This window comes from Lacerta agilis, chromosome 2 (assembly GCF_009819535.1).
Source record: "Lacerta agilis isolate rLacAgi1 chromosome 2, rLacAgi1.pri, whole genome shotgun sequence".
In the NCBI taxonomy this organism is placed as follows: Eukaryota; Metazoa; Chordata; class Lepidosauria; order Squamata; family Lacertidae; genus Lacerta; species Lacerta agilis.
In genome coordinates, this window is record NC_046313.1 from 100925362 (window position 1) to 100944805 (window position 19444).

General features: G+C 42.5%; 1 protein-coding gene across 3 annotated transcripts in view; it reads right to left on the reverse strand.

Annotated features, from left to right (window-relative positions):
* Positions 1 to 19444, reverse strand: part of QRICH1 (glutamine rich 1) — a 30543-nt gene that overhangs the window by 6704 nt on the left and 4395 nt on the right. For all 3 annotated transcript variants that reach the window (XM_033141367.1, XM_033141365.1, XM_033141366.1), the window contains 3 exons: positions 15315 to 15647; positions 6820 to 7845; positions 1258 to 1435 (listed from right to left, as the gene is read on the reverse strand). In XM_033141367.1, the coding sequence (XP_032997258.1) occupies positions 1258 to 1435; positions 6820 to 7845; positions 15315 to 15626 (1516 nt within the window). In that variant the 5' untranslated portion in view covers positions 15627 to 15647. The remainder of the gene's footprint in view (positions 1 to 1257; positions 1436 to 6819; positions 7846 to 15314; positions 15648 to 19444) is intronic.

The window sequence follows — 19444 nt, forward strand, 5'->3', positions numbered from 1 at the left end:
ATCATGCTTTCCCGCTGCAACCTTCCCAATAAGCCTATACTGTCACTTGCAAATATTTCTCCTTGTCCCCAGCATAGTCCCCAGCATATACAAAGGTACCCCAAAATTTGCTTGAAATGCAAACTGAATGGATTTCAAACACACAACTTGCCACTCAGAGTAAACTGACAATTCACAAATGGCTGAGTATTCCTCAATAACGATGGGAAGGAGTCTGAGATCAGAGTACCAAGAGACAATTGTAAGCATGACTGACATTAGTATCCTTTTAAATCCATATTGCTGTGTCAATGAAAAAAACTAACATTGCCACAAACATTGCACATAAGCTTAACTGTTTTTAAAGTTAACAAGGCTTTCATATTTTTATTTTAAACTGAAAAACTAACATACATAATGAAAGTTTGCCTTGCTTTGTAAACACACCAAAACAGATTCAAGAAGGCAGCTAAGAATGAAATCAGCAACAAGAGCAGAGACTCCATCACTTAGCAGAAAAGTTATTAGAGAATCAGCTGAGCTGCCTGAAGGGAAAAGTTAAGCCCTGATCATCAGCGAGAACTCTAGAAACTGTTGTTGTTTTCTGGGTGAAAGGTTGTTTTCTGCTGCTCCAGAGAAGCGGACACAGAGCAATGGATTCAAACTACAAGAAAGAAGATTCCACCTAAACATTAGGAAGAACTTCCTGACAGTAACAGCTGTTCGGCAATGGAATTTGCTACCAAGGAATGTGGTGGAGTCTCCTTCTTTGGAGGTCTTTAAGCAGAGGCTTGACAGCCATCTGTCAGGAATGCTTTGATGGTGTTTCCTGCTTGGCAGGGGGTTGGACTGGATGACCCTTGTGGTCTCTTCCAACTCTGATTCTATGTTGATTATAGTAGAAGAAGAGTTTGGATTTGATATCCCACTTTTCACTACCCGAAGGAGTCTCAAAGCGGCTAACATTCTCCTTTCCCTTCCTCCCCCACAACAAACACTCTGTGAGGTGAGTGGGGCTGAGAGACTTCAAAGAAGTGTGACTAGCCCAAGGTCACCCAGCAGCTGCATGTGGAGGAGCGGAGACATGAAACCGGTTCCCCAGATTACAAGCCTGCCGCTCTTAACCACTACACCACATTGGCTCTCAAACTCACTGTATATAACCCACCAAAAGCCCTTGTAATTCAACAGCCTATAACACTCTAACTAATCTTTACAAAGCAAAAGATTGCTATTGTTTGAAAGATGGAGCAGTACTTCCCTGCTCATAACACTTACTGCCAATAGGTGCAAGCCTGTTCTGAGACTCTTTCTCTAGCTCTGCGTTTTTAGTCTGTGCCCAGCTCTTCCACACTTCTAGTCCCTCTTCTGGCTTGAGAGAGTGTGGAAGGAGAAGTTCAGGTGAAGGCTGAGGCTGTGGTTGCTGCTCAACTTCAGCAACCTGAACAGTTTGAGCCTGTGGAAGAAAGTAAATTCTGATCACGTAGGTATGAAAAGCTTTTGCTTACCAGTGCTGTAGCATCTTCCTCCAGCCTGCAGAGCTACTCACCTGACTTCAGTTCATTAGACTAACTGTACTATATTTGATTTACACCCTGGCAGTTTTAATTGAACGGTCCTGCAGGTGGCTTATGAAATATTTCAATAAAGAGAAGTAAAGATAATAAAAATGATAATCTTCATAGGAGGTGGGTTCAGGCTGTTTGCTCTTCATTTAATTCTAATGCTCAAAAGCCCCTGATATTTCACTACAAATACCGATCACTCTCAATTCCATGTACAGTGGAACCTTGACTTACATACGCCTCGTCTCACGGACTTTCCAAGTTGCGTCCGCGGCAAACCTGGAAGTAAACACCGGGTTTGCAGTGATTCGTGCATGCGTGGAAGTGGCCTCTGCCATCTGCGTTCGCGCAGAAGCGCACATCCGTCTGCACGTGCGCAAAGCATGCTACCGTCATCTGCGCGTGCGCACAATACGCCTCTTCTAGCGTACCGTTTCAACCAACGGACGGACCTCTGGAACTGATTACAGTGATACCCTGGGTTACGTAAGCGATCTGTTCCGGGTTGCGATACGTAACGCGGGCGTGCATATCACGAACGCACGAAAAATCGGAAAAACCTGGTAGCAGCTCGATTTGAGCGCTTCTGCTCATCTGGGGGTTGCGCGTGCTCCAGAAACACTTCCGGGTTGCAGGCATTCGCAACTCGAACATCCGCAACATGGGGGGTACGTAACCCGGGGTTCCACTGTATGTCCGTAAGTAGAGGTTCCACTGTATTTAGCTTGCAACCTCGTGTCCACTGTGAACACATCTTACAAAGTCAAAATGCAGAATCAAAACCCCGTGTAACATAGTGGCTACTGCCATTGTTAGTTTGTTGCAACTACCAAGGTCTAGGTTCAGAGAAGATAAGCTCTCCCCCCCCCCAACAAAAAGATCGTGGTTTGTTGTCATGTGAATGAGTGGCAAGTTCAAGCATTCCTTCCTCTTCTAATGAGGCCAGCTGCAAAGCAGACTGCCAATTTCTTAAAATCAGTTTTCCACAATGTTACTTCAATTCTGGTCTGTGGGTTGCTGTCAAACAAGTTTCCTAGTTCAGACATTACTGTAAACTGATTTAGGAAACCATCTTTGCAGCTGGGTACAAGAGGGAGAAGGTGTCAACAAACCTTGAATAGAGATAGAACAGAGTGAACAGATTGCCCTCTGCTGGGGGAAAGCTGAATGCTAATCATTTTAGAAAATACATCTGCTAGCAAACACAGGATCTGAAGGTCACTGCGTCATCGGTTTGCCCACAGTTCTAAGTGCAATATTTCCATTAGAATAGATTTTTGTACAAGATGGCCCTGTGTCTAAGAGCAGCATGCTATAAAGGTGCCCTGCCAAACTGTGATTTTGTATCTTAGTGCAGGGCAGACAATTATTCAAGTTTTCAGTTACAATCCTTTTGACAAAACAAGACAATAGTAATAAAACCAAAAATAAGGCTGCCTACCTACCTGGATGTAGACTACTAAAACAACATGATAGCAAAACATGAGAATGCTTCAATCATTGATTATACACACTTACCTAAAGCCTTACCTAACCAAAACAACAGGCTAATAGCTTAAGTTTGTAAGTTACATGACCCCCTTCCATATTTGACATGCCTAGCAGTGAGAGGGTGAGAAAGCATAAACATTTAGAAGTTTGAATAGCATAAATGAAACCTATACAAGACTGATAGCAGTGCCCTGCTCCCAATTTCCTATAATCCTTCTCTTCTACTTTTTCCTTCCCCTCTTTTCATCTCCCACGTCTAACATACAATTAATTCATTTTAAATGGTGCATTTTCAGTTCAAGAGGAATTGAGCTAGTATTCTGACGCTATGATAAAAGCCTCTAAAGCAGGTGTGGCTAACCAGTGGCCCACCAGATATTATTGGGAATACTTCCATCATTCCTAATAATCAGTCACAATGGCTGGGGGCAGTGAGAATTGTTATCTCAGTTGGGACACAGGTTAACTCTAAATTGTGATCAATATATGAGATCTTATAGTAAGAATACCCCAGAAGATTAAAAAAATAAAATAAGAAGCCCATTCCACATTGAGCCTCTGGATCAGCAAATTCTGCCTACAACAAGAACGCTGAGTCACAATAGCTCCACAGCCAATCTCTGTGCTTGGTTTGAGCAGGCTGAACTATTAGCAATTTTGAAAAAAGGACTGGCTATCAATAGAAGATAAGGGCAGTAACTGCCATGTGATTATGCCAAACTTTGCCTCGATTCTGTGCCTTCCTCTACCCTTACAGTGTCATTTTGTGACTGATGAGTCTCAGTAATTTTCTGCCCTCTCAAGTAAGCACTGAGGGTAGTAAGTGTGAGACCCCCTGCTTTATTTTAAAATACTCAGGTTAAAAGCAACAACAGCCAAGGAATTTCCTGAGTTTTTAATATCTCAAAGACCCAACTCTAAAAGCTGTGATCAGAATAATCTCCCTAGAAAGATACCTCTAAAACAATTAACAGCTTTAATTTCTATTGGCTTTCTTCACCATGCCTCATTATTCTTCCTGGCTTTTTTCTTCTTGCTTATCCTTTTGTTAGTCTCAAGAGCCATTCTGTTTTAGCTCCCAGTTTACTGAATATATAGCTGGTACTTTACCAAGCAATGCTGAGGCTTAATAAAAGTTACTGTTGTGTAAGATCAATTCTCTAATGTGAAAATTGTTCCAGTGGGGTAGATGGCACACAGAAAGTAGTCTTGATGAAGACAAAATAAATGCAAGAAACAACATGAGAGTTGAGAAAATTTGTCAGTGCTACTGGACCCAACAAGGATTGGCCTCAGTAAGTCTAGAACAGGGGTCGGCAACATGTGGCCAATGGGCTGCATGCGGCCCACGAAGACCATTTTACTGGCCCACGAGCCGCCCCTGAACCGAGCCACCCGCTCGGTGAGTCCCCTGCATGTTGCGGCGCCTTGCCAAGCAGCACCAGAAATTGCGTCTGCGCACGTGCACATACTGGAAATTGCATCTGCGCATGTCCAGACGCCAAAATCACTTCTGCACAGGTGATTTTTGGCATCTAGGCATGCACAGAAGCAATTTCCAGCGCCGCGGAAATGTACAGACGCGATTTCCGGTGTCACGCTGCGCCAGTCCGGCCCACAGATGATCTCCGTGGGAGTGATCCGGCCCATAGCCAGTAAACCTTGCTGACCTGACCCCTGGTCTAGAACAAAAAACTTGGAATCTTCTACATGCTCTAAGACAGAGGTCAGCAAACTAAGGCCCGCGGGCTGGATATGGCCCACCAGGCTCGTTAATCCAGCCCGCTAACCTTGCAGAAACTCGGTCAGTCCCCACGCTAAATAGGCGTGGTGTGGAGACCGACTTCCGCGATGTGGCACAGCTTCTGATTAGCTGCAGGAAGCTCCTGCAGCCAATCAAAAGCCATGGATGCCTCTGAGAGGGCGGCAACGCTGGCACGGCTTCTGATTGGCTGCAGGAAGCTCCTGCAGCCAATCAGAAGCCGCGGACACCTCTGGGCGCCGTCCCTTCCTTCCCGCTGAGGCGGCCAAGTGGGAGGAAGCGGCAGCAGCGCGGAGGCTGCCTCCGCTGCCCAGACCAGCGGCATGGGCTCTGCGCCCTGCCAAGACAGAGGACGCTGACGCTGCCAAAGATGAGGTGGCTGCAGCGTGAGTGGCATTGGTGGTGGTGGCTTTCGGGGGGGGGCTTTCGGGAGGGGGTGGGTCCGGCACCCCACAAGGTCTAAGGAACAATGGACCGGCCCCCTCCTGAAAAAGTTTGTTAACCCCTGCTCTAAGACAACATCAAAACCCTCCTATAATCCCATGGGCTAATATGAGAGTAGCCGTGGGAACCCAACACTCTTGCAAGTCAGGCTGCAAGGCATGTTAAGAGAACCACAAACATGTTACATTTTGCTTTCTAGCAAAAATTTGGGACAATAAACAGAGAAATCCAATTAAGTTTATATTTCACTGGAAGTACTTAAGAGCTTAGAACAAAAAAAATCTACATGTCCTTTCATAACTGCATTTGAAAATTTTGAACCAGTGGTAATCAACTCCTAACATTAACTCATAGTGGAATATTTCTGTCAATGTGTATTCCATAACAATGGCAACTGTAGCCAAAACCAATTTTTTTACCCATACCCCACATTGCTGTATGGACAACTGAATTATGCAGTGAGTTTAGCATGAGTACAGCATGCTCTATCATATGCCATTCCACATATGGGGTGAGGAGTATTTTCAAAGGCCACTTCACCATGTATTTACTAAAGAACCTGTTCTTACTTCAACCAAAACACCACAAACCTGCATATTCACATATATGAACCTCACTAACACGTACAGAGGAGGGACTGCAGTTCCAACAGGTATATGCTTTGTATATAGTCCCAGGTACAATCCATGACAGATTTCAGACAAGAAGGTCTCTCTCAGTAATGGCACCTGACTCTAGAGTTAGTGTTTTGCAAATCACTGATGTGATTTAGTCTCAACACAACCCATTATAATGGCAGCTAATAAAGCTTAATGATTAGCCCAACAGAAGATTTAGCATAAATATTAAGAGATTGGAAAGGTGAGAATGCTTGCCTTGTGTACACCATTAGAATTATGAAATACTTAAATGCAGGGTAGGAAGAGGTACAACACTGTCCTTCTGCATCCTAGTGTAATATTAACCCCTACCCCATTCTGCCAAGAACAAAAAAAAAAAAAAAAAAATCATTCGCCCTGAACAGTAATAGATGTCTAGTCCCAGTTCAGAGTTTCAAATTTGGGGATCAGTGAAATTTGCACTAATTCTGCATTCTGATAGTTGGCACCCTGGGGAAGGACCATTTACCTTTTGCAATTTACAGAGTCTTGATTGCTTAAAAAAAACACCTCCGTTGTTGTTGTTTTGCAGAAAACCATTTGCAGAAACACAAGTATATTACATAGTCCTCAAAAGGGAGAAGAGGGGCATACAGACATTACATTTCAAAATGTGCAGACAAGTTTCTGCATATTTCTTTACAGCAGGAAAGAGCAATGTATCTGTGCCCCATGCTGCTAACCTGAACCCCTAAAGCTCAAAATCCTCATCGTATGCCCACGTCTCCATACAAAATTCTGGAAGAACATCCAGGTGCATGCAAGCTGAGTAACTTTACATAAAAACAAGGCATGAATTACTCTGAGTAAAGTTTTGCTGTCTTTGACACACTGCAGACAGTCCTGCCCTTGGCTAAGCCACTGCTCTCTACATTTGGAACACTCCACATTTGGTTGTTCATTAAAGTAATTTACTTACAGAGCAAGTAACTTGCAGCTGCTGGTGTTGCTGCTGCTGCTGCTGCCCCTGCTCTTGCGGTGTGGACTGCTGCTGCTGTGGGTCCCATATATGGACCGTCTGGGCTGTATTCTGATATGTCCCTGCCACTGCTTGCACTGCCACTGGAATGTGGATATTGCCATTCATAAACTGTGCTGGGAAAAGGGAGTTGGCAAGGGTTTGCACCACTTCCTCATGAGAGTTTTTCACTACTGATGCACCTCCCACCATCTTATCCTTGTCATCTTCCAGCTTCACAGTGGCTAGGGCCGTTGGGGAGCCACTGACATGGACGGCATTGTAGGCCTCCTGGGGGATGGCAATATGGGTTATGTTTTGCTGCTGCAGATCGCCACGTGGTTGCGCAGAGTAAACAGGGATGGTCCAAGTCTCACCAGTAGGGCTGGTTATGGTCCCAGTGGCACTGTACAGGTGGGCACTATCCACCGTTAACAAGTCCGGCCTTAACGATACGTAACTCTGCTGCTGGCCTTGGGGGATAGCCAGGACTGTGGCAACCGGCTGCCCTGAAATAGCATATGACACAGTAATAGGCATATCCACTTTGCGCTTCTTTACTGGCTGGAGGACACTGGCGGTGCTGATCCTTCGCTCACCTTCGCGTGGTGAGCCCTGTTGAGATGGAGGAGGGGAAAGCGCCCCAACTGTCTGGATCTGGATCTGCTGGCCCCCAGCAATAGCCTGTCCTGCCACAAGCTGTGCCTGGATTTGCTGATGCTGCATATGTTCCTCCTGTATTTCGGCACCCTGAATTTGCTGAGCAGTCTGCACATGCTGCACCTGGATCTGAGCCGCCTGCAACTGAGAAGGGCTAGGACTCTGAAGTGCTTGACCCTGTATCGTCTGAGGTGCCGACTGTTGCGCCTGACCTTGGATCTGCACTTGGACCTGTATGGGCTGCTCTGAGGCTTGGTGAACAGTGAGCTGGGGAGAAAGCTGCTGAGTGGAGACTTGCTGAGGGGACTGCTGAACCTGAACTTGCACCTGTAAAACAAGGATTCAAAAGTTAGCATTCATTAACTCCAAAACCTCTGAACCACTGACTCTTGTGATTAGGCCAAGGAAAAAGTATAATATAAATGAACTGCCAGTTGAGTATCAGAATGTGGCCATACATAAAGAGTAGTCATTTCTGTTCACTTGAGGACCACCCAAGATTTCAAATTAATTTGTAAATTAAGGCAAGAGAGAAAAACTGACAATATCCCAGTGAAGAATGAGCACTCTCAGTGGCCTTCAACAGCCACAGAATGTTGAAGGCAGCTGTACATCAGTTTTTGGCTATGAAAGAATTTAGTGTACTCAAGCTTGTAACCAGCTCCCATGCAGCATCCTGGAAAGGGGCTGGTGGCAGCAGAAATTGGGATTGGAGAATGTGCATTTGAAGCTAAATAACTCATCTTCCCTGCATTATATGTGGAGGTATGGGAAGAGAAGTTGGGAAAGAACAGGCACTTCTTCAATTTCCCACTCTCCAGAAAAAGCACTTAAAAAGCAGTTAAATTTCTAGTGATATACAGAAAAGCAAGGGATGTTTTCAGAATGATGATGAAAAGAGACTTTTCCCCAGCCACTCCATCAGCCACCATCCCAAGGAGTCCTGAAAAAGCACTACGAATCTTCTGTTCTAGGCAAGCTTGAGATCTGAATAACACCTTCCCAGGATACCGTAAACTTTATTGAGACAACAATTTCTTATAAGTGTGTGTATGTAGTTAGAACTCCTCAAAAAGGCTTGAGTTTAATAGTGCAACTATAAGAAAATGGAAGGAATGGATTTCCTACAGAGGTATCTTGCTTTACTGGAAGAAAGTGTTTTTGAATGAGTATAATGCAATAAAACTGCAGTAAGAGGTGATATCTGAAGCATTCAATAGAACTTAAGTTCTTACTTTTTTAGTGATGGTAACACATATAATGTTTAAAAGCCTGCAACAGAGGCAGTAATACTTTCCAAACTTCACATTACTGTCCTCTTGTTAACACCAAACTAGGGGCAAATTCTTACATGTTTTTCTGGCACTGCATACTCCTATGGGAAATATAATGGTGCACTTTTGTCTGAAGTCATAAATCTAAGATGGTAACTTTTTATGTGGAAAAATCTGCAAACAAATTGCTCCCCAAATTAAACTGAGGTGTTTCTTAGAAGATTTTAACATTTACAGGTCTTTAATTAGCAAACTACAGTACTAATTTTTCTGCAAATGTGCTGAGTCCCACAAATACAGTGGTGCCCCGCAAGACGAAAATACGAATTTTTCTACGAATTTTTTCGTATTGCGGTTTTTTCGTCTAGCGAAGCGGCAATGACAGCCGCGCTTTCGCTAAACGAAAAAAAAAGACGAAAATTTTTCGTCTTGCGAGGCAGCCCCATAGACTTTTTCGTCTAGCGGGGCAGCCTTCCGCAAGACAAATGCCTTTGTCTAGCGAGTTTTTCATCTACGAGGCATTCGTCTTGCGGGGCACCACTGTATGCAGATACTACCCACAAAAATAACTATGGGTGGAAATACTAGATATAAAAAATTAATATAGTAATGAGGAAATGCTATCACTCAAAACTCTTATGCTAATCTTGAAATGCAGAAAAGTGAAAGAGTCAAAAGCAGAAAACAGAAAGGATAGGTGATTCTCCAAAAGATACAAGTCAAAGCAAAACCACATTTCTAGATATGATAAAAAAGTGCTCTAAGACAAGTCATGAAACTGACGAGAGGCAGCAACAAATTCTGACTTAATCCCAGCAGTTTCCAAATTCCATAAGAAGACACAAGTGTTGAACCACATTCAATATACTTAGTTAACTGAACATGCTTAAAATCTAGGTTTATCCCAAATATAAATTTTGGGATTATCACTGCAGAATTCAGGAGCTCCTTTTTATAAGCAGTAGCCTCCCTCAGTGCCACATGTATCAAATGGTTTACCTTTTTTTGTCCAGCATGTGATGTCTAATTTAAACTTCAGTGACCATTTTAAAAGAAGCTACCAAGGGACGCGGGTGGCGCTGTGGTCTAAACCAGAGCCTAGGGTTTGCCGATCAGAAGGTCAGCGGTTCGAATCCCCATGACGGGGTGAGCTCCCATTGCTTAGTCCCTGCTGCTGCCAACCTAGCAGTTTGAAAGCATGTCAAAGTGCAAGTAGATAAATAGGTAGCGCTCCAGCAGGAAGGTAAACGGCATTTCCGTGCGGTGCTCTGGTTCGCCAGAAGGGGCTTAGTCATGCTGGCCACATAACCCAGAAGCTGTAATCCAGCTCCCTCGGCCAATAAAGCGAGATGAGCACCACAACCCCAGAGTCATCCGCAACTAGACCTTTACCCTTTACCTTTTACCAAGCACACACTTACATTCCTATCACACACAAGATTTGTGAAGTTCCCCTCACTCACAAAAGGCTCCAAATAGTTTTCTATGAAGATTAAAGCAGTATGTATGTAGAATATGAACTAATCCCACCCAAACTCTACACAGGCAGTAGAAAGAAATGTGTCTGTAATAATCCTGCTGGTCCAACCAAAACATAATCAGCAAAGCAGACAGACTTCTCTCATGTTCACTGATATAATCAATACAGAAGCATTTGCTGTTAGTTTCCAGCTATACATGGAACACAGAACCAAAGTGGTGGTGGTGAACGAACATGACAAAAAAGCTCTAGGTCTCCTATTGTTTCAAAGATACTCTCACAAGTGTAAGGCAAAGTGGGTGGAGTGACAGAAGAACAATCTAAGAATAGTTCACAAATGCATGCTTATCACTCATGGCTGCAGCATCAAAGATCAAACAGACTGACTTTTGTGTTAACTCAAACAATGTTTTTAGTAAATGATAGAAATTCAGCTGAAAACCAACAAATTTGAGTAAATAAGCTATGAGAAACCAAGCTATGCTTATGCCTGTATGAAGCAGGAATACTGTGTAGTCAAACTGTTTGGGGGAGCCTATCAAAGCAAACAAGTTAAACCTTCCTGTGCTTTATTTTCATAGGTGCTAACTGCTTATCTTGTTCTTAAAATTAGACAGCTTCCTGTTAGTTTAATAAATATTTAATGAAGCACCTTCTTACTGCTTAAGACAAAGCTTTATATTGTTTAAGCTCCTTGGTGCTGGGGCATAGGCTTCCTGATAAATTGCTGGCAGCTACTTATATCTTACATATAAGTGTATCTGAGGAAGGTAGTGAAACTGGTTTCTTCTGAAGCTTAGAAAGGACTGCCAGCAAATATCACACTGCAGGCTTGTTTGTTTTTAATGCTGTGCTTCAGGGCAGACTGCAGGGTGGGAGACACCTTAACTACATATACCTTGGATCCCGAACACCTTGGTACTTGGACATTTTGGCTCCCAAAGACCACAAACCCGGAAGTGAGTGTTCTGGTTTGCAAATGTTCTTTGGAACTTGAACGTCCAATGGGGCTTCCAATTGGCAGCAGGAGTTTCCTGCAGCCAATCAGAAGCTGTGCTTTTGTTTCCAAATTTTTTGGAAGTCGAATGGACTTCCAGAACGGATTCTATTCGACTTCCAGGGTACGACTGTATGGATGTCATTCAGCAGCTTTAGTGCTCATCTGTGAAAACTTCCTTTCAGGTACCTGGCTAGGAATGCCTTACATGCACATGGAGAACAAGTATAGAATGACATGAACTAAAAAGGAAGACTAGTTTGCTTTAATTCTGTGTATGATACACAATTCGTACTTTTGATAAAATCATTTCGCACTGGTATTTCTCAATTCTATTATGCCTTACTGCTAATATGCAAGTGCCCCCCCCAAAAAAAAATTCTTCAGCAGCCCAAAAATGTATTTTATCCAGAGACAAGTGCCAAACCAGATAAGCAGTTGGACACTCACAGAGCATTTTCTTAGTAACATTTAGCTTAACCCAGAAGGTATAATGGCAAAAATGCTACAGATCACAAATGAGCTATTTATCTTTCAAAAAGCAGTCCCATTTTTTTAGTCATGCAAAGGCAACCCAAAACTCTGAACAAAACAGCTCTGACAATCTTTTTGTGTCTGGAATTGGGTGAGTGTGCCAGTTTTCCCAAATGCACATTCCTTTATCAGCCTCTCACATCATGGTGATGGTAACTGTCCATAGAAGCCTCTTGCCACACAGAGAGTTGAATCAATTTTAATTTCATATTTGAGGGCAGAGTAAGAACATTGTAGTTCAATACTTAAAGTGATTATAGTTTTATATCTCGTGTTTACAAAGAAGAAATGTAATATGCAACTAGCTAATGCAAAATAGTTATGCAGAGCTAATGCAAAATAGATATGTAGAGTAGTCAACACATTGCTTATGCATTGCTCACAATGAATGAAATCCCCAGTGCTTTCTACTTTGTACTGCATTATACTTCAGTGCTGCTGTTTTATAACTAGATTGTCTTCTTTTGTTAAAATTTATTTTTAATGGTCTGAAGAGGTTTAGAGCAGCAAAATTTGGGATACCTTCAAGCTATAAAAGGTCCAATGGAAAAGGTTCGAATAATTAGAGTGTTGTTCAACACCCTCATTATTTCATATATTAGATATTTCTATATTCTGTGTATCAATAGGGTTTTAGGGTTTTTTATTTTTTTTAAAAAAAAAAGACTGGCCTAATCCTAAATTTAAGCATTCTGAATACCACAACTGATTCTTACACTGATTCTATCTATATATCAGTGCCAGGAATATCATATGCCAAGTTTACTATTACAGATGGATGGTTGAAAGTGCAAATAGCATCCAGGCAAGGCAACATAGTTAGAACTCAAATCTCCAATGAAGACCTACAGCTAAGTGTTATGCCTAGGTATTGTTGCATTTCATTAAATGTCAGGGGCACCTAGGTTTGCTGAACAAGTCCTGTTTTTCTAATGTAAATAAAACTCTGAAGAAATTCAAATGAAAGCACTAGCCTGTAACTGTTTACACAGTAGCAAAGAGTCATGTACTTTTAAATCACATTAGGTTTCATAATACAGAGAAATATAGGATTAGTCTACTAAGCTCTGAAGCATGACTACATTTTCTGCTAGTTTGTTATTGTCTGTACTTCAAGTTAAACACAATATGGCCACACAAACATGTGTTTGCTTCAAGCAGTATAAAAAAGTAAGGTCTAAATTCCTCCATGGTGAAAAATACAGTGGTGCCCCGCTAGACGAAAATAATTCGTTCTGCGAAAATTTTCGTCTAGCGGGTTTTTCGTCTTGCGGAGCAGCAATGACAGCCGCGCTCCGCAAAACGGAAAAAAAGACGAAAATTTTTCGTCTTGCGAGGCAGCCCCATAGACTTTTTCGTCTAGCGGGGCAGCCTTCCGCTAGACGAATGCCTTCGTCTAGAGAGTTTTTCGTCTAGCGAGGCATTCGTCTAGCGGGGCACCACTGTAATACAGTGGAACCTCGACTTACATACGCCTCATCTTGCAGATGTTCCAAGTTGCGCCTGTGGCAAACCCGGAGGTAAAAACCGGGTTTGCCACGATTTGCGCATGCGCAGAAGCGGCTCCCGCCATCTACGCATGTGCAGAAGCGTGCTACTGCCAAATGCGCACAAGACACCTCTTCTAGTGTCCCGCTAGAAGATTATGACCATAAGTAGAGGTTCCACTATAATTCCTAAATCAAGGGTGAAATAAACTGCTCATTGTGTGTCCAATTACTGGGGAGTGGCAGAATCAAATATTAGGAGTCAGTATTACAAATCTTAAAGTTAATCGTCCCTGTTACTCAGACCTATGTATGTATGCAATTATGATTCCATATATAGTAGGAACTGGCAACCATAAGGCCACAAGCAGAATTTGGCCTCAGGTGACTGCCAATTGACCCCAGGAGTCCTACTGCCAGTGCTGATGCAGAGCCTTGAAAGAAATTTCTCCACATTCACTATTCAAAATGTAAAGCTCCATGATGGCAGACTCAAAACTTTTGTGATCAGGTTTATGTTGACTGAATTCAGTTGTGTTAAAAGGGAAAGGAAGAAGACAGAGAAGTTATGAACCTGACAGTTAGACAAGCCCTAAATAGTTTGGATCCAGGCTATCAGAAGGGCTGTACCTCCTTGTATGAGCTTGCCTGGGCTTTGTTATCGTCAGGGGAGGCCCTTCTCTCAGTTCCACCACCATCACAGGTAAATTTAGTGAAGGCACAAGAGAGGGCCTTCTGAGTGGCTGCTCCCAGATTGTGGAACTCTTTTCCATGGGAGACAAGGTTGGCCCCCTCTCTGCTTTCCTTTCACCAGCAGGCAAATGCAAAGTGCCTAAGGAACGCATGACTCAGTCATTAATACTGAATCATGTAAGTTATAGTAAGCCATTTATTTACCATTAGGTATTCACCAGAATGGTGGGTATTATTGGTTTAAATGAAACACTAGAAGCAGTCAGGAAGTTTTGTGCAAATGTGTTTTTAAAGTCACTTCTGCAGAAGAGTTTGTCTGAAAATTCAACATACACCAGGCCTCTAGAAATATGGATACAATGTTTGAAAGAGTGGCATTTGGGAAGAAAAGTTAAAATTGATTTGCCTTATTCCTGTGCTCTTTGGATTATACAGTACTCTTCTTAATAATTTATCTTATGGTCATGTTTGCTTTTAAAGAACATTCAGATATCCAACACTGAGAGGACTTTCCCCTTCCTCTCCTCTGCAGCCCCACGCATGCCCAACATTTGGACAGCTGAATATCACCCAAGTACTTAACAAAGCTACTTTATGCACTATGAAAAGAAAAAGCAAAATTAGCAGGGTGGAGAAATTTAAATTACCGTATATACCCGAGTATAAGTCGACCCGAATATAAACCGAGGCACCTAATTTTCCTACAAAAACCTGGGAAAGCTTATTGACTCGAGTATAAGCCGGTTCACCTTTGCCGCTGTGGAGGAGGAGGAGGAACGAGCAGCCCAAAAGCAGCCCTTTGGGCTGCTCCTTCCTCTTCCTCCTTTGCCAAGTTTGCATTTATGAGAGCAGTTCAGGAATGGAACAAGCTGCCTGGGGAGAGTAAAGAACCACCATTCTTGTACACTTCTTAAGGAATGGTTGACTGGGGAGAGCGGGTGGCGGCACGAGCGGAGAGAAAGGGCTTCTTTCTCGCCACCCCCACCACCCGCCTCACTCGAGTATAAGCCGAGGGCAGCTTTTTCAGCACAAAAAATGTGCTGAAAAACTAGGCTTATACTCAAGTATATATGGTAAGTTTCCCATTCGAATTAGATTGGTCCATATAACAGAGATATAGAAAACTAAACAAAACCTTTCACCTATCTGAGTGATGAGCAAAAACATTTGTACCTAACCACCACATTCTTTTTCAATTTTGTGTTGGAGGGGAGGAAATGCAAGGAGTATCTCTCTACAGTTGTCTATGAAAGCTGCCCAGAGCTCAAATTCATGCATGCTTTTCTGTATGAAAGCAGCAAAGAGTAAGACGTGCATCCTTTTAAGATTACCTGAACTTGCTGAGGTTGCTGCACTTGTATTTGCTGCTCCTGCTGTGTTTGCTGCTGGACGCTTGTTGTAACTGGGCAAGCAAGTTCAAGCAAAGATCCAGCCACTTCTGTGCTATCTGTGTAGATGCAGTTGCCACCTTGCTGGTATACCATGGTGGTGGTAGCAGCCGTCTGCTGAAACTCCTGTAAGGCTTCAGGACCCTTGGAGGCAAGGGAGTCCAGGAATTCCTTCATCCTATGCTGTGGGATCGTTCGTGCTTTCACACGGATGTATTCTTCAAAGGAAATGGTGTTATCCAAAGAATTATTCATATTGCAAGGTACTCAGGATTCCTTAAAAGAAACAAAGTAAGGCATTACAATTACACTCTAAGCCACTCTCTTTACATTTCTGATGTCTTTATCAATAAGGTAGAAATATTTTTCAGGTCATTCTGACTACTCACCACAGGTTAATTTATTGAAAAGTCATGCATAACAGACACATGCAGCTTTCTATTAAGATCCACTAATCTACAAACCCATTGTCTTTCAATGAGAACCTCAAGGCAAAGTCAAGCCCAATCCAAATCAGATGATTAAAGTCTCCACTGATATATGTTACCCTCTGTAAAAACTGGGGAGCTCCCACTAGGCATGGAATCAAAGTTTTGTAGTTGTTTTTTTTAAAAAAAGGTTCCAATAGGCTACTGCAGGGGTCAGCAAACTTTTTCAGCAGGGGGCCGGTCCACTGTGCCTCAGACCTTGTGGGGGGCCGGACTATATTTTGAAAAAAAAAAAAAGAACAAATTCCTATGCCCCACAAATAACCCAGAGACGCATTTTAAATAAAAGGACACATTCTACTCATGTAAAAACACGACGATTCCCAGACCGTCCACGGGCCACATTTAGAAGGCAACTGGGCCGCATCCGGCCCCCAGGCCTTAGTTTGGGGACCCCTGGGCTACTGATTCCCCTGAAATGTTTATCTCTCTGTGCATGCAAAAAAGGTAACCATTCCTAGCAACGTAGCGTAACATTATTCAGCACCCAAAACCAAGTCACAATGGTGCAAGGACAGGAAAATCTGAAAGGAAGTGGGGTGGGGGGAAAAGGAAAGATGAAGGAATCCCTCCGGGAGGTTCCCAATTTCCAAAAGGGAAACATTCAGACTCTGCACAGGTAATTCTGCTTCAGAGAGTAAGTGGATCATTGCTCCAAGTAAAGAGACCTTCCTTTTTGTGGATGCTCTAATTGTCTAACACATTGTTTCATGGCTTCAGTATCAACCACACACTAAGTAGAAATGATTCATCAGGGCCTGGAAATTTTGCACAAGTGTACAATTTAATGCCTTATTGATCTCATCTTCCATTAAACATGCACACCAAGTTTCTATTGAAAGTGTGGAAGGGTCAGCACCCAGCGAAATTTCAGGAACTGGAAGGGACTAGTAGGACCTTATTGTTTAGCCTAGTATGTATCCTAATGACTAAAATAATTATGCTAAGCAAGGTAATCAATCTGCATAGCTCATACAGGCTAGGGTATTTTTTTTAGTGTATACCCACTGAGTCTTGCATAGATTCACTAAATCTGCAGGCTGCAAGGCCTCCATCAATTGGTGGGCAGGCCACAGTGATAAAGTTTTCATTAAGCAAAATTAATTTTGTTTTGGCAAAGGCTTTGCCAAATCTACTGACTTACAGTTGATCAACATAGGCCATTCAAAAAGTCCAAAGATCTTGGAAAATAAATTCAAAGTAAATATATATACACATTAAAGGTAAAGGTACCCCTGACCATTAGGTCCACTCGTGGACGACTCTGGGGTTGCTTGCTCATTTTGCTCTATAGGCCAAGGGAGCCGGCGTTCGTCCACAGACAGCTTCCGGGTCATGTGGGCAGCATGACTAAGCCGCTTCTGGTGAACCAGAGCAGTGCACAGAAACGCCATTTACACATTAGGCTGGCTAATATTGTTCCTATTACAGTTGTACCTTGGAAGTTGAATGCCTTGCGAGTCGAACATTTTGGCTCCCAAACGCCTCAAATCCAGAATTGAGCGTTCCAGCTTGCGAACATTCTTTGGAACCCGAACGTCCGACGCAGGTTCTGTGGCTTCCAATTGGAAGCCACGCCTTGGTTTCCGAACGTTTTGGAAGCCAAACAGACTTTCAGAATGGATTCCATTCGACTTCCAAGGTACTGTATAAGTATGGAATTTGTGTTTCATTATAAAAAAAATATGAAATGGGGTGAAAAATGTATACAGAACACACACATCCCTGGTCAATACGCACAAACCCAGGGAAGCAGGATATGTTTTTTAAGCAACGTAAGCGTCGCTAATAATTCTGAACGCTTAACAGTATTGAGTTACAAGGAGTAGCAACGTATGAACTAGAGTTTCTCACTCATAAAGCATTATACTGTAATTTCCACTATCAAAGAAATTCTGCAATTAAAGAGAAATGAAAGCTCAAGAGAGACAACGCCAGAGTTACTACACAGTGAGAAAGGCTGAGGTAAGAGAAAAGTCATCACTTCAATAGTCACTAAAGTGAAGCCACCCAGCATCTAGGCATTTATTTGTTCACATTAATACATTTATTGTACAAAGGTAGCCCTGCATGCAGTCATATCACCTCTAGAGCTGCTCACAAGACATATATTAATAATAATCACCTGCAGTGGACTACTGGAGGACTCAAATAAAAGTTTCAGATTTCAGCTACCATTGAGACCAGAGGATGATGTCTGGGCCCTCTATCAAATTTCTTGTTTTTGAAAAGCTGGTGTCTCTGGCCCTGGCTACAACTTATTTGGAGCAGCATGAATGCTGCTGCCCCATGGTTGCGCTCCTGCACTACTCTTGGTATCATCTGCAACTTCCATCTACATTATTAGGATGGAACACATACCATGCCAGCAATGCATACCCAAATTGGGTCAGAAACTGGCATCATGGTATAACTATATGATTCACTCTAACTGCGAGGATGGAAATTGCAGTTATTACCAATTATCATGTGGCAGCAACCATCAGGATGGCAGCAAATGCAGGACTCAGTGTATAAATGAGGCCTCAACAATTATGTGGATTTTCAGGGGGGGTCCTATGCAAATTAGAGTGTGATCTAATTTAGAATACTTATTTTACTTGTATTTAGAAAACAAAGCTAAAAACTTTGAAACTGCCACACTTGCATAATATTGTATCTGTAACTGGTACCCATTCACTGTTACTAATGAATTTATGGTAAATTTTCTGCAGAAAAGTAAAGCACTAGAAACTTTCCCACAGATCATGGGCATCAATATCACACCAAGCAAACCTAAAGGAATCAGACAATTACATTTAACGTACATGAGGTCCAATTGTAAACTTGCAGAATGGTCCAAAAACTAAGAGACCCAAGCAAAAAATGTAATTATGCTTTTAAAATAAGAGACATAACTTGACTGCCACAGTCACAGAATGTTTTTCAAATCAGGCCTATTTAATAGTTAAAGTTTGGAGGGGCACAATCTACACATTGCCTACAGAAGTCTTTATATTGTAAATCTAGTATGTAAATCTGATCTACTCTTTCTAGAAAGTTGTAAGTGAAACATATTGCTCCCATATTTTAGCCACTTAAGTATTCAAATTAAGATGCTTAATAAAAAAAGATCCCCACTTTTCCAATCAAGGTTCCAGGTGGCAAAATGTTCTGCCTGTGCAAGGCAGAACTAATGATGGTATTCCCTTTGCTGCTGACCCAGTAAACACAATTCCCCAACAGCAAAGGAGATTAAATCTAACATATTTGAACACACCGCTTTTTCCAGCAGAAAAGCATTTGGTGCCATTGGCTAGAATCAGCTGATTCTAGCCAAAGAAGTAGCCTTTTCAAATGCACTGCTGTCACAGAATGGGGTAATAATTCTCAGGTTTAATATTGGATCTCACACTGGAATAAAATTATACTCCAATTCCAAACATACTGCTAAGCCCCACTTACTCAAGGGAATTTACATCTAAGCAAGCTGCTAAGGATAGGCAGATTCTGGAAAAGTTACAAGAACAGTCTGTGTGTCTCCCCTGCACACCACTTTAATTTTGTAGTTTTTGCAAATTTTAGGAGTAGCTAACTATAGAGTAT